This window comes from Mesocricetus auratus, unplaced genomic scaffold (genome assembly GCF_017639785.1).
Source record: "Mesocricetus auratus isolate SY011 unplaced genomic scaffold, BCM_Maur_2.0 Super-Scaffold_100004, whole genome shotgun sequence".
Taxonomy (NCBI): domain Eukaryota; kingdom Metazoa; phylum Chordata; class Mammalia; order Rodentia; family Cricetidae; genus Mesocricetus; species Mesocricetus auratus.
Window position 1 is genome coordinate 65,287,861 of NW_024429189.1, and position 19,258 is coordinate 65,307,118.

The 19,258-nt window shown below is 36.6% G+C and overlaps 1 protein-coding gene across 6 annotated transcripts in view; it reads left to right on the top strand.

Annotated features, from left to right (window-relative positions):
* The window catches only part of Lrrc4c (leucine rich repeat containing 4C), a 1,312,130-nt gene extending 1,294,298 nt beyond the window's left edge, over nucleotides 1-17,832 (top strand). For all 6 annotated transcript variants that reach the window (XM_040745912.1, XM_040745913.1, XM_013122444.3 and 3 more), the window contains one exon: nucleotides 15,178-17,832. In XM_040745912.1, coding sequence (XP_040601846.1) covers nucleotides 15,220-17,142 — 1,923 coding nt within the window. In that variant the 5' untranslated portion in view covers nucleotides 15,178-15,219 and the 3' untranslated portion in view covers nucleotides 17,143-17,832. The remainder of the gene's footprint in view (nucleotides 1-15,177) is intronic.
* Nucleotides 17,833-19,258: the final 1,426 nt, after the last annotated feature.

Sequence of the window (19,258 nt, forward strand, 5' to 3'; positions counted from 1 at the left end):
GACTTTATCATGGAGTATCTTGTTTTCTCTATCTATGGCTATTGAACATTTTGCTAGGTATTGTAGTCTGTGGTGTCTTAGAGTCTGCAGGGCATCTTCCAGACTTTTAGTGTCTACATTGAGAACCTAGGTGTAATTCTAATATGTATTCTTTTACGTATTACTTGGCCTTCTTTTCTTGCAGCTTTTAATATTCTTTCTTTGTTCTGTGTGTTTAGTGTTTTGATTCTTATGTGGTGATGGGATTTTCTTTCCTGATACAGTCTATTTGGTGTTAGACTTGGGATTTTTCTCCCTTTCTATTCCTGTTATTTTTATGTTCGAACATTTCATAGCTTCCCAGATTTTCTGGAGGTATTATCAGGAAACTTTCTGACTTAATATATTCTTTGACTGATGTATCTATTTGTTCGATTGTGTCTTCAATGCCAGAGATTCTCTTTTCTGTCTCTAGTATTCTGATGGTGATGTTTACATCAATAACTCTGTTTGCCTACCTGGATATTCCATTTTTATAATTCCCTCAGTTTGTGTTTTCTCTATATGTCTATTTCCATTTTCAGGTCTTGCACATGTTTTTTGTTTCATTCAACTGATTTTTTCTCTTTACATTCATGATATTCTTTAAGGAGTTTATTAATCTATTTCCATTTTTATTGTCTTTCCTAGATTTTTGTCATGGATTTATTAATTTTCTCTTTGAAAGTGCCAATCATTTTCACAATGTTTGTTTTAAGGTAGTTTTCTTGTGTTTCAGGTCTGTGGGAACATTCAGAACTTGATGTAGTAGGATAACTCTGCTTTGGTCGTGACACATTGTCACAATTGTTGTTTAATTCTTATGCTAGCATCTATGTATCTAGACTTTGGGCAAATTGTACTTGTAGGTGCTCCTTTCTGAGTTTGTCTTTGTTGGATGGGTGTTTCTTTGTTTGATTATTGTTTGCTTGTTTTTGTTTTGTTTTTTCCTTGGTTTTGTTTCCTTTCTAGTCTTATGGTAGAGTGGCCTGTGATTGAGTAGAAGGGTTCTACTTGACTTGGAGACTGGAGTTCTGATTTTCCAGCTGGAATTGTGGGCCAGGATATGGTGACTAGGTGAAGGGGTAGGTAAAGTGTGGGAACAATTCTCGGTTATGGAAGGATGCCTGCAGTTCTGTTGGCTGAACTGCCTTCTATCCAAGTATTGTGCCTCCACTGATATTGGATGCTGGAATATTGTGACAAGGAGGGAAAGGACAGTTGGGAATAAGTTAGACAAGTAAAAAAGCAGGAGTAGTCTTCGGGCAACCAGCTTACCTGGAATTCTTGTGGACAGCATGGCCTGTCTTACAGCAGGGACATTCCATATAGATGTGGGGCCTGGATATGGTAACTAAGAGATGGGGCTTTTGGGGGTGGGGTCAGTGGGCACTGAGGGATTGCTGGTGATCTGACAGTGGGTATCTCACCTGGGATTCTATTTACCAGCTTGGTATTGGCCTCTGGTGTAGTCAAGGTGTGTTGTTTTCAATTACATATTTAAATGCTCATTTTCTAATTCATTTCTTCATAGTCTTCATTTATGTTTTTTGTTTCTATTAAAGGAGTGGTAAGAAGTAATCATTCAGTCTATTCCTTACCATTTTCACTGGTGAAGTAAATAACTTGTCCCATTTTGATTCACATGAGTTTTATTAATCGCCTTTATTAATCAATTATTATAAACCATTCTATCCACCTGGCTCCTAACTAACAATATACTATGAAACATACTCAATTATTCAATTTGACAAGTATTTACTGAATGCTTAGATAGAATCCAGTTTTATTCTTTAGGAAGCTTATGAATAAATAGGATGGCCACCTGGACAAACATAGGCATTAATAGATGGATTAAGTAAATTTAATCTTGGATTTACTGACAATTAAAAGAAGGATAGATTAGTGAGGCTAATGAGGGAATAGAAATAATTATTGTAAAATGGTCCTGGTTGGGCGAAATTTAATAGATTAATAGAGTGAGGAATCCAATACCAAAAGAAGAAAAAAAAGATCTGAAAAGGAAAAGTAAGAGGGTATGTTTAGACTGAAAAACATAGTGCCACTGTTATTGTGTTGTGTTTTTAACAGACAAATCAGGGACAATAATTTGATAAGCAGTGTGAAAGGAGCACGTCACATGACATGCAAAGCCATGGGCTATGGGGGATGATTCCTAGTCCCCCAGAAGCTGTCTACAGGTATTGGAATGCACTGTAGTTTTCACTGCTGGGATTGCTACTGGCATCTAGTGGGTTTGTGCAGTAAGGACTAAGGAAATACTTCTCAGGCAGGTTTGTCTATACGCCGGTTGTCCAGTTCCTCATCTGATGTTAGTTTACATTACTTTAAGCCAAAAACATTACTGTGAACAATTACTGTGGAGAACTATTAAAAGTAAATCACAATTTTTGGGAAAAGGAAAAAACATGCATTAGTCATTTGGTGTCCTGTGAACCTGAAGAAAAGGAGAAGAATAGAAAGAGTGGGGCCTTGAGGCCCCAGATGTTGTTATAGTCACAAAGAATGATGCACACATCATACCGAGCAGACCTGTTCCCAAGAGCTGGAGTGTTGTCACTGCCTAACCAGAAAGAGTGAATCATAGAGAAGAATTTGGAATGTGATGCTCTAAGGTTCCCCTCCCAGCTTTGGCTAAGCATTTTGCTAAACAAATAATTGCTATAAAAACACAAACACAGTCCTGAACATATGAAATCCTTGCCTATAGTTTGAGGAACAACTCAGTCATCTATATTTTACATTTTCATAAATAAGCAATCTCAAAAAGTGGGTATGATCAAAAGGATTCACACACAGCCAGAAGCCTTGTGCCAAGTATGTTTATTCCCATTGAATCGTAAAAAAGTAAGCAAACAGGGAAAGCAAAAACAAATTAATTTTGTGTTTGGCTTTTCCTAGAGGTGAATGATGTAGGTGTGTTTTGAGATTGAGATGAGTTTGGCTCTGTCTCCTTAAGATAAAGCTGGAAATGTGACTGCCTTCTTAGCTTGCTCATCTACTCTAATGCTTTTGATTGTGATAGTATCTCAAAGAAACCATTTTCATTCATGGATTTCAAGAAAATTGTTCCTAATGGGTCCATGAAGCACATTATGTGATGATTAAGAGGCCATGGTCTCTAATGGTCATTTGCAGAAATCCTGACTTACTGGCTATATGATTTCTTACCCTTAGAAAAAAATGTTTAAAACCAAAGAAAAGAACAGTGACTAGAGCCAGTGCAGTGAAGCAAACCATGGAAAAAGATCTTCTTAATATAAGTAGGAACTTTTGAGGCAGCCATGTTATTTTAGGCACAAACAGCAGAGGGCATTGTTTGGTCAAACATCAAACAGGGTTGCTAAGCATAGTAACAAATAAGAAAGGAAATCTTTATTTTCTCCACCTACAAAGCATGCAAGAAAGAGCAAGGACACAGTGAAACAGTTTTCAATTCACCGTTTATTAAGGCTCCCATGAAAGTAATTGCAAACCAGACAATCAACAACACAGAAAAGGATCAATTTCCTGCTGTAGGAATGGAACTCTACTATGTGCTAAGCATCTGTCAGTACAGGGGTTCCTCTCGGGTACAGTGAATTTATAGTCTTAAGTGTCATCAGCTTGCCTCGGTGAGCTGACCCCATTCATTCCTGCATACATGCTTTAACAAATATTAGATCACTATAATTTCAGGCTAATATTACTTTGAAAATTAACATTTTACTGAGGTATGACAGGCAGTAAGAGGAACACTTGTGTACCCAAGAACATAGCAAATAGCAATAGAGTGATGAAATTGAATTATGTTAATATTTGTATGGTGAAGTGACTAGGCATAGTAACCTATAATGGCTTTCTGAGTAGGGAAAATTAAAAGTAAAATTCTAGATGACACTATCAACACACAAATCCATGGTTATATATTGTGAGCAGAGGGAACCCTAATGCAAAGGTAAAAGAACATAGAAAGTTGAACCATTTGAGCAAGGAAGAAGTATCAATAAAATTGAAGAAATATAGAGGATTCAGTTAAACCAAAAGTTTCAAAGAACATTAATTAGAAACCAAGTCAGTTTGCATTGTGTTCCAAGAATATGGAGCAAAATAAGAACTTCATCTGATACATGGTACAAACATATTTACAACTCTAAATTCCACTAAATGTTTCATGAAGAATTAAATACATTTTCATCTTGAGCAACTTAGTATATGGTACCAGCATTCATGGAGGCTCATAGGCAGGTTTGTGTGTATGCTATGCTGTTGAATTCATATAGTCCTCACACTGTATGCTTATTGGACTTTGTCATGTCCACTTAGGAAAATATAGCTTTCCAAAGTCCCTTATAGTAAAGATTGAATGAATAATAACAGTGAACTAACTCTTCAACAGAAGTAATTTCACTCTATATCCAGGTTTTCTAACATCGAATCCTACAGAGAGAAACTGGAATTTCTTCTTCATATATTTTAGTACTTCTCCACGTTCCAAAATAACAGAAGCTAAAAGCGTGTTTACTTTCCCTTTCACACAATTCCCATGTAAACATGAGCAGAAGAGATGATTTGTCTGTAACTTCAGAATGACAGTTTCTACACTAGCACAGCCCACCTTTTGTGGTATTCATATTTCATGTCTTTGAGATTTTTACTAGTATGGGTTAATGTGAAACTTTAGAACTCAGTAGTCAGGCAATAAAACTGAATCTTAGCCCCACACAACTTTAAAGTAAAGAGTAGTGTATGGAACATTTTTTAATTATCAATACTTTTCCCTTCAATTTCTTTTCACCACAAAGGCAGAAAGCAAAGATCTCATAATCTCCCTTAAAAATCTCAAGGTTTTTCTTAAATATATTTATTGAAGCAAATCTGAACAATTATGTCAGCTGCGCAACAACACTCAGTGGATCAAGTTACCCATTCAAATTTAACTCTGCTGCAATAGAAATCCTTTGCTTTCACTGGAAGCTTTCCTAGTTTTTATTCTCTCTATTATGAGTAATCTCATTTTTACCTCCTCCACCACTATGCTGACTCATTAGTAATTTCTATTTCCTTAGGGACTCAATTAAATATCAAATCCTCTTCTGAAAATTATAAGATTAGTCATGCCTACATCAACTTTCACTATGATTTACAGCATTTAAATATTTCCTACATCAAATTACAATAATGCACAGATTCATAATCCACAATCTTATGTTTTATATATGAATTGATAATGCACATTGTAGCTGTAACAAGATTCAAAATCCCATAAGTTGACTGATTTAGAAATTCGACTTGTATTTTAGTAATCGTTAGTTTATTCCCTGGATCATAGCACTATGTTGATTGCTATCATATGGATTTTCTTCTTCCTTAAAACACAGTATTTCCTTTATACCTCATTTAATCATATCCTAATGTCACTTCTAAGCACTAGACATATATTCTAAAGTTATAAGACAAGTCTTCATAAAAACACGTGTAGAGACAGATTCTTTCTCATAAAACACACTTTCTAAAATCTGAAGATCAATTTAGAAACATTTGCAAAGACACTATGCTTAACCAAGCTTCTGTCTGTAGTTTTTCATTAAATTGACATACCCTGGATCAGCCCAGGGTATATTTTTATATAAAAAGATTCTGGAAATTCTACAGTTCTATGTACTTCTGCACACAGTAGAGGGAAAGCTCAACTTCCTTGCAAGGCTGGATTTAACATTAGGGGGAAAAAGGAGAGTGATATTAGGAAATACCAATAAAACAAATTTGATTTGAAAACGTGAGCTCCCTTTGGTAATAATGTGATTTAATTTGTGGCTTTTTCTCTCCTAGCATGTTTTAAATGCAAAGAGAGGTTGAGAAATAGTTTTTAAGGGAAACTCTTCCTGTCATGGTGGAAATAATATTAAGTAATTTTCTGACAACCAATTCAGGGTAACTGGTTAATTTTCTGAGGAAGATTCAAGATGTATAATATTATCAGAAATTTGAATTTTTCAACTACTTTTGTCTTGTTTTGGTATTATCCTAAAATTAAGTGAGTTCATGAGGGAAGGTGAAAGTGGAGAGATAGAGAGATGGAGGGAGTGGATATCAGAATAGATTTAGTTACACACAACCTGAGGGCTGAGGGTGGGGGCTCAAGAAAACTCTCCATAGTCATAGTCAATATCAGTGATTTTATAGGATTAAAATAATGTCCTAAAGAAGAATCATTGTAACCAGACTTTCGTCCATCAATTCCCAAATAACCACTTAGAGACTTAGCATTAATTACAAACTGTTGGCTTGTTAGCTTAGGCTTATTTCTAACTAGCACTTACAATTAAATTAACACATTTCTATTAGACTATATTTTACCAGGTGGTTCCTGGGTTGATACCTCACATCTTGCTTCCCTGGTAGCTGCTGGTAGCAGCACTGACTTGACCCTTCCTCTGCCATATCTCTTCTTAAATTTCTCATTTGGCTCGATTTTGCCTGGATATTGGCCAAATCAGCTTCTTTATTAACCAATGATAATAAAACAAATTTATAGCATACAGAAAACCATCCCACATCAAATAATTGCTTTGTTAATTAATTCAGCTGTCGTTTTTACAACATCTAAGAAGTAATTTTTTGGCATTTTTTGGTCTTCAACTTCAGGCTGGCTTCCTTTTGAATAGGGTGACTGCAAAACCAGGTGTCTTATCTTCTCAGAATATTACAAAAAACAATATGGAATTAGATATCCAGCCCTATGCCCCCATTTTGGTTATTTATTAGAGGAAAATATTTCAAAATCTACTAAACTGACAATTACTTGTATCCAGTGGTTAACTTTTGGCCCATATTCAGAAGTAACTAGTCTTTAACAACATGAGTTATTTTGCTAGTAATTTAGAGTCTATATATTGACCTCTCAATTCTTTCTTGTGTGCCCTGCAAGTAAGAAATATTTTACAATTCTAACTGTTGGGTTGAGGTATGAGGGAGGATATTTTGAAAGTTGTGACAATTACAATAAAAATCTCTGCCCATAAATAGTTAGACTGGAGCACAGTTGTAAGCACTGGTTAACAAGAAGTCCATGAGTGCTACAGTCACAGATTTACTTTATGGCCAGTGTCTCTTAAACCTGGCATGTTGGTGCCTAATTGCAATGTCAGGAATAGAGAGGCAAAGGCAGTGGGATCAGAACTTCTAGGTAACCGAGGCAGTTAAGGACTAGAGATTAGAGAGATAATTTAAGTAGTTAAAAATTAGAGAATTTTATATCAGCCTGGGCTAACAGAGATAACAGAGATGGTCTCAACTAACCAACCAAGCAACAAACAAAAAGACCCAATGAAAACATTTGTTCTGACAGGATAATTCCAGAAGAGGAACGAGCTGCTAAAAAGAGAGTGAATGAGCATTGAGAGATAAACTCCTAGCTGGGTATACTGATAAATCATTAGCTGTTTGTTCAATATCCTGTCCATTTAGTCTAATACAAGTAGATTCTTCCCTAGACTGTGACCAATCTAGCTACAAATTTCAGGCCATAATAACAATAACATGTATCAGTTCTGTTTTATGGAGTTTGGTTATTCCCATAAAACTTGTGCCACTATTCCACCACTAAGCATATCTTGTCAGAGTAGTTGTTATTGTAGGTCATAGGGTTCACAGCTGCTTTTAGACTGGTGATTATTTTTTCCCTTTAGTAGCTTGCATAATGCTCTCCAACAATGGGAACTGTTTAGTAGGCATGAGGTTTCTAGGTTAGTTCCAGCTTGATTTCTCTATGTTTTATGACTTAATTATGAGGTTATCCGTAGCAATACAGTTCTACCATCAAGCGTCAGGACAGAAACAAGAGAAATGACAGTAGCATTTAATATTTGGTGGTCAATGTGACCCCACTGGCAAACAAATCCAAAATAAATCACCCATTCCTGGTTCTAGAGTTGTGATTAGCCAGTCTCTGGTGTCTAGTAGGGGCATTCTACACCTGTCTAATAGCAAGTCTATCTAATTTTAAATAATTTAAGCTTTTAATTTAAAAACACTTTGAAATGTTGAAGTAGATATCTTAGGAGGCTTCTACACCAATAGGTTTCTGCGTGACCTTTTCAAGAGATTATAGTGCTACTTACCCACAATCACACTGTATCTTGCCCTACCATTCCTACCCTATTTAATCATTCCTAGTCTTTTATTCCTTTCTGATTATATCCTTTCATTCTGTTTTCCCTCTCTTGAATGTACCCTGCCAATGACCTCTTAATAGTTTCCTGATAAAGTTGGATATTTCAAATGAAATGTACATACCTCAATATCCAAAGATGAAAGAAATATCAGCATTTTACTCTCTAAGTCTGGGCTACCTCAAATAAGACATCTATTTCCAGATACATTCATTATTAGTGGATTTCAGAATTTTGACAACGGAATAACATTGCATTTTATAAACTTAACACGTTCCATCACACATTCACCAGTTGTTGGGCCTCTGAATTGTTTACACTTTATAGTCACTGTAGTTACTACAGCAATGAACATGAATAAACAAGTACCTCAATAAGAGCATATTGATTTGTTTGGGTATATGTTCAAACTGCACCCTTGGGTGTGGCTTGGTCATGTGTAAGATCTATTTTATTTCAGCAGTGATTGTACCAATTTGTACTTCTATAATCATTCAACAAGTATTCTCTTTTTTCCAGAATCATGCCAGTATATCCTAACATTGAAAAAATTATCTTACACATTCTGAATGGATAAAATAAAAAAAATCTTAAAGCAGTTTTGATTTTCACTTCCTTGATGGTTAAATAGGTTTAATTATTTAAATATACATCTATCAGTAATTTTCTTTCATTTTCGGAGAATTCTTTGTTTAGGTCCTTGCCCCAATTTCTAGTTGGCTTTTATTTTGTGTTCAGTTGCTTGCATGCTTTGTACATTCTTGATACCACCGTTCTTTTAGAAGTATAATGGGTGAATATTTTCCCACAGTGTAGGATGCCTCTTCATTCAGATTGTGGTGTGCTTTGCTCTATAGAAGTATTTTACTTTCTCATGGTCCCACATAGTATTCAGGGTTCTCCCATGAAGCAGAACTTAAACAATGAACCTCTGTATACCAAAAGGGGATTCATTAGAGTCATTTAAAGGCTGTGGCCCAGCTATAACAACAATGGCTGCCTATCAGTAGACAGTTCAGGAAACCAGCAATTGTTCAGTCCATGAGATTGGATGTCTCAGCTGATCTTCAGTAAATATCAGAATCCTGAAGAAGTTCTAGTGACAGTTAAGGAATGGACTTACCAGTGAAATCTAGGGCAAGCAGCTGAAACTCAGATGCCTTTTTCTTCAAATTCTTCTATATGGACTGGAACACTCTGTGTTACCCAGAATAAAGGTGGGTTTTCTTCCTCAAATGATTTAATTAAGAAAAATATCACATGGGTATACCTTATCACTTGACTTTGGTTTTGGGCAATTTAGTGTTGTAAAGTTGACTTCAAGTATAGCCATCACATCCCAACTATTAGTTTTAATTGCTGAGCTACCAAGATCCTACCTAGAAATGTGGAAATTCTTTCCACATACCTATGAATTCAATATTTCCTATTTTTCCTTTATCATTCTCTACTCATAGAGTTTATGTTGAGGTCCTTGATACACCTGGAGTTTAGTATTGAACAGGGTGAGAGAAATTTCTCTTAGTAGACAGCAATTAAAAATCTACATCAGTTGAATGTTTTGAGAATGTGAGATTATGGAGTGCTCAGCTCTGACTTTTTCCAAGGTTCAGAGATTATCATGAAAGGGCCAGAAATATTGTTATAGTAAGAAGTTTTAGAAATAAGGTTTCCACTCTTTGCATTCATATCATGAAAAAGGGTTTATATGTCACAACAGAGCAGTTACACAGATGAGCTCACAGTGGTTTTAAGAGCAGGTAGAAAGCATGCATATGCTCAAGTCAGACAAAATTCCATCATGGATGAGAGAGATGAGCAGGAAATCTTAATCTTAGTTGAGGAGTTCTAAGCAATTGATTACTGTAATGAGACAGAGAGTTAGGTTTCTTTGAAGGTGTGACTTCCATTTGTTTGACTATGATCTATGGATTTCCCATACTCCAGAAATTTGAGAAGGAAAATTTGGACAGAATGGGTTAAAATAAGAAGTCACAAATCTGGGGGGTATATTAAGGTTTTCTACAGGAACAGAAATTATACAATATACATCTTCTGTGTGTGTATGTGTGTGCGTGTGTGTGTGTGTGTGTGTGTGTGAGAGACAGAGAGAGAGAGAGAGAGAGAGAGAGAGAGAGAGAGAGAGAGAGAGAGAGAGAGAAAGCGAGAGAGAGATAGAAGAAAGGAGATTTATTAGAATAGCATAGCATACAGGACATAGTTCAGCTATTCAAATAATGCATTTCTACCAACGGAAGGTCCAATAATCCAGTATTTGTTCCTTCCATAAGGCTAGATGCTTTATCGAGTTTTCAGTACAGGGCAGAATCCAGAAGTAGTTGTTTCTAAAGCCAGTCAAGGAATGAAATTGCTATGGAGAATAAGAACAATCAAGCAAAGAAAGAGAAATTCCTTCTTCAATGTATTTTATATAGGCTATCAGCAGAAGGTGTGGTCCAGGTTAAACATGAATCTTTCCACCTCAAAATCTGGATTATAAGTGGCTCTTCTCCATTCAAATGACCTAATTAAGAAGGGAAAATTTCTCACATGTGTGCCCAGCCATTTTGGGTTTAGTAAATTTCAAATGTAGTTAAATTGACAATAATAGCCATCACAGGTTGGGGTGGAAGCAGGGAAGGGGGAGTTAACTTGAAAAAAATACATTATATGAAATTCTCAATCAATTAAAATATATTTTAAAATACACAAAATAAAATGGAGACATACTATTGATATAGAGTCTTTTTCTCTCCCTGTGTGTTTTTGTATGCACATAATGTGTGGGGGGTGGAGAAATACAGGGGGTACTTTTGAGATTATCATTATGAAGATTCCTTTTGTGTTAGGAGTTTTGGTGCTCCATTTTTGTTGAGAATCATTAAGGGTATATGTAGATAGCTGGGTATTTTTGATTAACTCAATTCATTTATTTACCTCCACGTTCTAAATTCATTCCACTGTCTATGCTCAGCCTGTGTCAACCCAGCAAAAAGACTGCTAAACAAAGCATTCACTTTTAGCCCAATTTTCCAAATACACTAGGTTATCAGTGCATGGAATGCATAAGGAGGAAAGCAAGGCTTATTAACAAAGTCAAGATATCCTTCAAGACCTAGCTGAAAGTATTGTAGTTTAATTCAATACCCCCAAAAATCCATTTGTAAGTAAGTTTTGTGAGAAGGATTTGTAATGGATATGGCATAGCTTAAATTGATTTCCTTTTGATGTGTAAAATGATTTTGAAAAGAGATGTTGAAGTTTGGTTTTGATGCAAAATGACATAATTTAGATTTTAAGATAGAAAATCTTTTGCTGATAGTAGTTTATTCGATTCAGAAGTTTTTGCTATAGGTTACAAGTTAGCTTTGAATCAAGTATAATTCATAAATCATTACTAATGACTGATTAATCAGAAACTTCATTAATTGCAATAATACAATGACCTTGATACAGAGTGTTTCATGGTTTGTCTTTGTGACAACATACTCTACAGAAACAATTTGGGGAGCAACAACTTATTTTATTTCAAAGTTTCCCTACTGCAAAGTGGAGGAACCCTGCTATGAACATTAGAAATGATCTTGTCTATGATGGCAAGAACCTAAGGACACTATCTCAATCTCTGTAGCTGATGCATGGTCCATTTTCTGCAGCAATAACCTACATACCAATGTCCCACAAACTCTCCAAACAGTGACAACAGCTATAATCCAAACACATGAGCCTGTGTTTAACAATTCCCATGTAGAGAGTATCACTCTTTATGTAACATCTATAAGCACATACTTGTCTTCATATAGATGGGGCAATGAGACTCATCTAGTCTCTTTCCCAGATTCACTAAAGAGTCAGGCCCTGTTGTTTAAAGGGAATGGTTCTGTGTTTGTTCTTGTGGTGGACAACAGGACAAGAGATGCATGCAAATAAAAAAAAGAATTTTTAATTTAATTTTTCTAAAAGAGAAGAGGGGGTCTTTCTGGAGATACCTAGAGTTTGCTATGAGATAGAAGGAGTAAGACAAAAATGTGGGTGTGGTTTCAAAGTAGATAATTTTAGTCTTTTGTACAGATTGTGGGTCAAGGGCTACCCTCTGCTGCTTTTTACCAACTCTTGAAGTGAGTAAGGCAAAAGTGTGGTAGTTTGAGTACTCACACTGAGCCAGTGTTTCATCATTTTGTGATATACCCAAGACAACAACTAATGGTGATAGAATATTTTTTATTTTATTATTTTAATTTTAAATAGCTTGTTTCACATGTCAGTCCTAGTTCCCTCTCCCTCCCCTCCTCCCATCCCCCCCACCATCCCCCTAGCCTCCCAATATTTCTTATATAAAAATTATCTTTCATTTTCCATACCAACTCCAGTTCTCCCTCCCTCCTCTTTCTCTTCGTTCCCTTGCCTCCCACCTTTCACACTCCCATCCACTCCTAAGAAGGAGTGATGCCTTCTTTGGGAAGTCAACAAAATCTGGCATAACAAGTTGAGGCAGAAGCAAACCCCTCCCTCCTGTATCAAAGCTGAGCAAGGTACCCCCCATAGGGAGTAGACTCCCAAAACACAGTTTATGCCCCTGAGATAAGTCCTGATGCCACTGCCAGTTCCCCAACAGATCAAGTCACATGATTGTCACCAACATTCAGAGGGTCTATTTCAGGTCTAGATTGCTTATATTAAATTATTGTTTAGGCTGTGGTTTGGCTTCATTGCTGTGACACTGTGATGAGGCTGGATTCCAAGGCTGTTGGATATTAAGGAACTACATTTTATCAAAGACCCTGCACATCAAACTATCAAGACAGAATATAAAAAGGCACAACTACTATATTAGAATATACCATCTGATATATGTAATGATCCCTAGTAAGATATTATATATTTTCTACACTTGCAACAGCATTGTATTTAGTAATCAACCTTGCTAGTCACTATTAGCAGTGGGTACACAGGAGACTGTCAGATGTGACTCTTCTCCTTTCTGGATCTACAAAAATAAAACAACAGACAAACAAAACGCAAACAAACCTAGAACAAGTATCTCGACCCTGGTGGTGTAAAAACTCAATTCAACTTCAGCTGTCCCAAGAATGGAAGCAAAACAATATACTTGAGTATTCTGGGAAATGAAACACGATCCCAGTATATTTTGTGAAGTTTCTTTGTCATGAACGGGAGACAGACAAAACAAATACTTATAAAATGAAAGTAGTCTAGTCTTTTTGACATAACCTTGTTGAGAGGAGGTTCTCCTTCGGCTTATGTGCTTAATGGACAGTTGCGGTGGTTATGAGTACACTTGTACTTGGGAAGTCCATTATTTTCTGTCTTGTGTGTCCTATGATAACTCTGCTTGCAATGTATGCTAATTTACACTGGGTCATCTCACCACCAAAGACAGTGGTGAAGTCAGTCCTTCTTCCCATCTTCCTGATGAGCATGGAATTGACAGCTGGGAATCTGAACTTCCCTTTGGTCCTGCCTCCTTTCCAAGACTCAATGGGGACAATGTATTAACCTAATTGTTCTTTTGCTTTGACTTCCTTGCAAATACTCTTAGAAGTTACTGCTTGGATGGAAATAATGCAAAACATAAGTTATTTTATTTCCCCAAAAGTACAAAAATCCATAAGAATAAGGACACAAACAATAATTTTGTCACATATATTTTTACTGTAAACCAAATTTGACATTTAGGAATGTGATTTAGCAGTTGATTCTTCCATTGCAGGCATCAGTAGACCACATTATACTGAGTTACATATGCGAATCTCTATGGAAGCTCATGTTCATATATACATCTCCCTGCTAGTCCATCCTCATAGAAAGGATAAATTAAAAATGTCATTGCTTATAGCTGAGGCTGCTCCCAGAGGAAGATATTTTAAATTATTTAAATGTGAAACATATTACATGCGAACCTTTGTTCTTCACTAGTACATTACAAGATGTTTCTGCTGTGGGACCAACCTGATGAGCTCTGCATCCTGGTTTTGCACTTTCACCATATGACTTCTTGGAAATTTCTTTTCCCATCATTCTTATTCTTCAACGTGGAGAGAATAATGCCCATATCAGAAGAGTGTTTTATACATTTGAAAAGTTAATAGGGATTGACATAGGCATGCACTTCTAAACCAGATAACAGCATTTCTTTTTTTGTTTGTTTGTTTGTTTAAGGACCAACTGTCGTCAAATAAAAAGGTGGCTTAGCCATTAAAGGCTAGGCTTACAACTAAAAATTCCTGATAATTTTTAACAAGGCAACACACGATTTATCCTTTTACTAGACACCAGAAATTAATCTTTCCTGGATAACTTTATTTATGAATTCTATAGCTCATGGCAACTGCCATAGAGGAAGAATTTCATAGACATGCCCCTTCTTAATAATTTTGCATGGGAAGTTTTAATTTACTGCATATAGTGCCTGAATCTTATTTTATGTACATTTCTCATCTGAGATGGGCACTGAAGAAAAGGATGAAACCAATGACATACACCTTCATGCATTTGGCTTCTACCCAGTTGGCAGTTGCTAAACACTGCATTGGGGTCCTTTGTCTCAGTGTTTAATTTCTCTGTGATTAAACATCTGAGTGTATGCAAATGGTGAATGAATGCTAATTGGGGCTTCAGAAATATTTCTCTGTGAATATTGGCTATATAGCTCACCAAGAGCTATTAAAATTGTTTACTACAAAAGCTATTAAATTATTTGAATTAAGTAAAAGTTAATGCAGATAACATGGTAAAATATTACCATGTTGTGAAAATTGAGTAAATGTTATTATCACTGTTTCTACTTTTGGTATTTCTCAGCCACACATATTGCTTAGTCCTGGAAATATAAAGATTAGGAAAGCAAATAATTAAACTTAATGTTAATTTTGCCAAAAATGGCCTTAGCTCATACCTATGTCACTAGTAGTACTCTGGGAACATATGTGAAAAACTAATACGTTTTGTTTCCATTGTTTTTCAGACTGTTTGAACTCCAGAAGGACCAACACCAAATAAATTATGAATGTTGAACAAGATGACCTTACATCCACAGCAGATAATGATAGGTCCTAGGTTTAACAGGGCCCTATTTGACCCCCTGCTTGTGGTGCTGTTGGCTCTTCAACTTCTTGTGGTGGCTGGTCTGGTTCGAGCTCAAACCTGCCCTTCGGTGTGCTCCTGCAGCAACCAGTTCAGCAAGGTGATTTGTGTTCGAAAAAACCTTCGTGAGGTCCCTGATGGTATCTCCACCAACACAAGGCTGCTGAACCTCCATGAGAACCAAATCCAGATCATCAAAGTGAACAGCTTCAAGCACTTAAGGCACCTGGAAATCCTCCAGTTGAGCAGGAATCACATCCGAACCATTGAGATCGGGGCCTTCAATGGTCTGGCGAACCTCAACACTCTGGAACTCTTTGACAATCGTCTTACCACCATTCCAAATGGAGCTTTTGTGTATTTGTCTAAACTGAAAGAGCTCTGGTTGCGCAACAACCCCATCGAAAGCATCCCTTCCTATGCTTTTAACAGAATCCCTTCTTTGCGTCGCCTAGACTTAGGGGAATTGAAAAGGCTTTCATACATCTCAGAAGGTGCCTTTGAAGGTCTGTCCAACTTGAGGTATTTGAACCTTGCCATGTGCAACCTCCGCGAAATCCCTAACCTCACGCCGCTCATCAAACTGGATGAGCTGGATCTTTCTGGGAATCATTTATCCGCAATCAGGCCTGGCTCTTTTCAGGGGTTGATGCACCTTCAAAAACTGTGGATGATACAGTCTCAGATTCAAGTGATTGAACGCAATGCCTTTGATAACCTCCAGTCACTAGTGGAGATCAACCTGGCACACAACAATCTAACATTATTGCCTCATGACCTCTTCACACCCTTGCATCATCTAGAGAGGATACACCTTCACCACAATCCATGGAATTGTAACTGTGATATCCTGTGGCTCAGCTGGTGGATAAGAGACATGGCCCCCTCGAACACAGCTTGCTGTGCCAGGTGTAACACTCCCCCCAATCTGAAAGGGAGGTATATCGGAGAGCTGGACCAGAATTACTTCACATGCTATGCTCCAGTGATTGTGGAGCCCCCTGCAGACCTCAACGTCACTGAAGGCATGGCAGCTGAGCTGAAATGTCGAGCATCTACATCCCTGACTTCTGTGTCTTGGATTACTCCAAATGGAACAGTCATGACTCACGGGGCATATAAAGTGCGGATAGCTGTGCTCAGCGATGGCACATTGAATTTCACAAACGTAACTGTGCAAGACACAGGCATGTACACATGTATGGTGAGTAATTCTGTTGGCAACACGACTGCTTCTGCCACCTTGAATGTTACTGCGGCAACCACTACTCCTTTCTCCTACTTTTCAACTGTAACAGTAGAGACTATGGAACCTTCTCAGGATGAGGCACGAACCACGGATAACAATGTGGGCCCCACTCCAGTGATCGACTGGGAGACCACCAATGTGACCACATCTCTTACGCCACAGAGCACAAGGTCGACAGAGAAAACGTTCACCATCCCAGTAACTGACATCAACAGTGGAATCCCAGGAATTGATGAGGTCATGAAAACAACCAAAATCATTATTGGGTGTTTTGTGGCCATCACACTCATGGCTGCTGTGATGCTGGTCATTTTCTACAAGATGAGGAAACAGCATCATCGGCAAAACCATCATGCTCCAACAAGGACTGTTGAAATCATTAATGTGGATGATGAGCTCACTGGGGACACACCCATGGAAAGCCACCTGCCCATGCCTGCCATTGAGCATGAGCACCTAAACCACTATAACTCTTACAAATCTCCCTTCAACCACACAACAACAGTAAACACAATAAATTCAATACACAGTTCAGTGCATGAACCGTTATTGATCCGAATGAACTCTAAAGACAATGTACAAGAGACTCAAATATAAAACATTTACAGTTACAGAAAACAAACAATCAAAAAAGACAGTTTATTAAAAAAATGACACAAATGACTGGGCTAAATCTACTGTTTCAAAAAAGTGTCTTTACAAAAAAACAAAAAAGAAAAGAAATTTATTTATTAAAAATTCTATTGTGATCTAAAGCAGACAAAATTATGTGTATTCCTCAGAACCTGTTTTTGCTGCACTTACTATTTTCCCACAACTCCTTCCTCCCTTTCCTGATTGCCATATTTTTCATAGATCTCAATTCCCTAAAGAACTGGTCTAGGAAATTTTGTAAGAATTCTGTTACACTTTGAGATTTTTATGGTGAATTCTAGTGGTGAGATCCAGTCTATTTTGTCTCTTTCTCTCTCTAATTTTTCATTATTTTCTTTTTTCTTCATGCCCTTCTGAAGTAGTCCAATGGGGAATGCAATATTAGAAATAGATTTTTAAGAAAGAATGAGGAAAAATGCAAGATCTTATATTTTTCATGTAATGACCTGTTCTGTATTTATGAGGAGGACATTCTGTGGAGAAAGAAAAAAAACAGCAAGCAAACAACAGATTAATTTACATATGAACATCTATAAAACCCATGACTTAATAAAAAACAACCTCTAGAACCAGAATTTGTAGTTCAAAAGCTTAAAATAAGATTATAAATAAAATATTGTTGGTTTTTCTGTACCTGGACATAGCTCATTTGTAGTCTGGCTCAAATTTGAGAAAACTGAAGGTATTTAGATTCCTTATTTTCTAAGTAAGTTAATGCTACAGTACTCTCTAGTCAAAGCATTATTTTCTACAGGTCTCTGATTCTATATTTGACTTATGTTGGCTCGGTACTCAAGGGTGCTATGATGCTATGCGATTCTTTCCTTCTCAATAGGACTGCCCCTTGTAAAATTTTCTGATAAAAAGATATCAATTTATGAACAAAATTTATTTCAAGGAGGAAGAAAATGCCACTTTGAAAATTTGCATTTTTTCTAAAAAAGTCCCATAGACCAGATGAAATATTATCACAAAAATTGGGCATACTAAATTTTCCACTGCTGAAAAGTTAATTTTGGGTTCTGAGTGTTAGCAAATTTAGTGTCACTCACTGAAAATCATTAAAGAATGAAAATTCACTAAATGGTCACTTGGGTAATGTGACTATACAAATAACAAGACATGGTTCCTGTCTTTGTATCAGTTCTAAGGATTATTCTCAGTGTATTACTAAGTACTAACTTGGAACTTTTGTTTTTGAGTTCAAGACAGTGTCTTGGAATCACAAAGTCTCAAAACATCCAATTATTATTATAACAGAAACTTCCTGAATTCATGGTTTCTTACATTTTTATGGCAGAGATAACTTTTCTTTTAGAATTCAGATTCCCAGTCTCCTAGGAAAATGGAATCCTGGGTATCCTGGAAGCACAGGTCCACACAAAGAGATAAAAGGCTGGTGCAATGATAATTTACTAAGACTTCCCTTAACAGAGCCTTGGAAATTTTAGTAAAGAGGACATACACTGGCTTCCAAAAAGAAAGAGAAGAAAACCACTGGCTGTGAACCTTAGCATGTTCTTGATATTTTAATACACTATGTATATGGTCATTATCTGTACATCCATGGAACAATATAAAGACAGGCAGGGAGGCTCACATACACACACACACAAACACACACACACACACACATTTTTTTATTACTGGCCTTGAAACTTGCCCTCTCCACCAAAATTAGAAGACAAGGATGGAGTAAATAGAAGAAAACACATCTCCTAATAGATGAACAACTTTATACTGACATTTAATTCTACAGTCTGGAGCTCATGCCAGGTTTTATGGTCTCCAGGTGTGAAAAAAATCAATCATTTTTCTAGCAAGGTAGGTTAGAAAAATGAAGGAATGGGTAAGAATTGGATGTAAATATACAAAAGTCTTTCTTCTATTCTGCAATCACACACTCTTTGAACCTTTTTCTTCTGTATCCCCTTTCCCTTTGTTGCAAACATTATTTGCTCTTACTATTCAGTAGACAAAGGGAAAGGGAAAGAACATATTCACTGTCATTTGCTCATTTACTATGAATTGAATATATCTAATACTTTATTTTCCGACA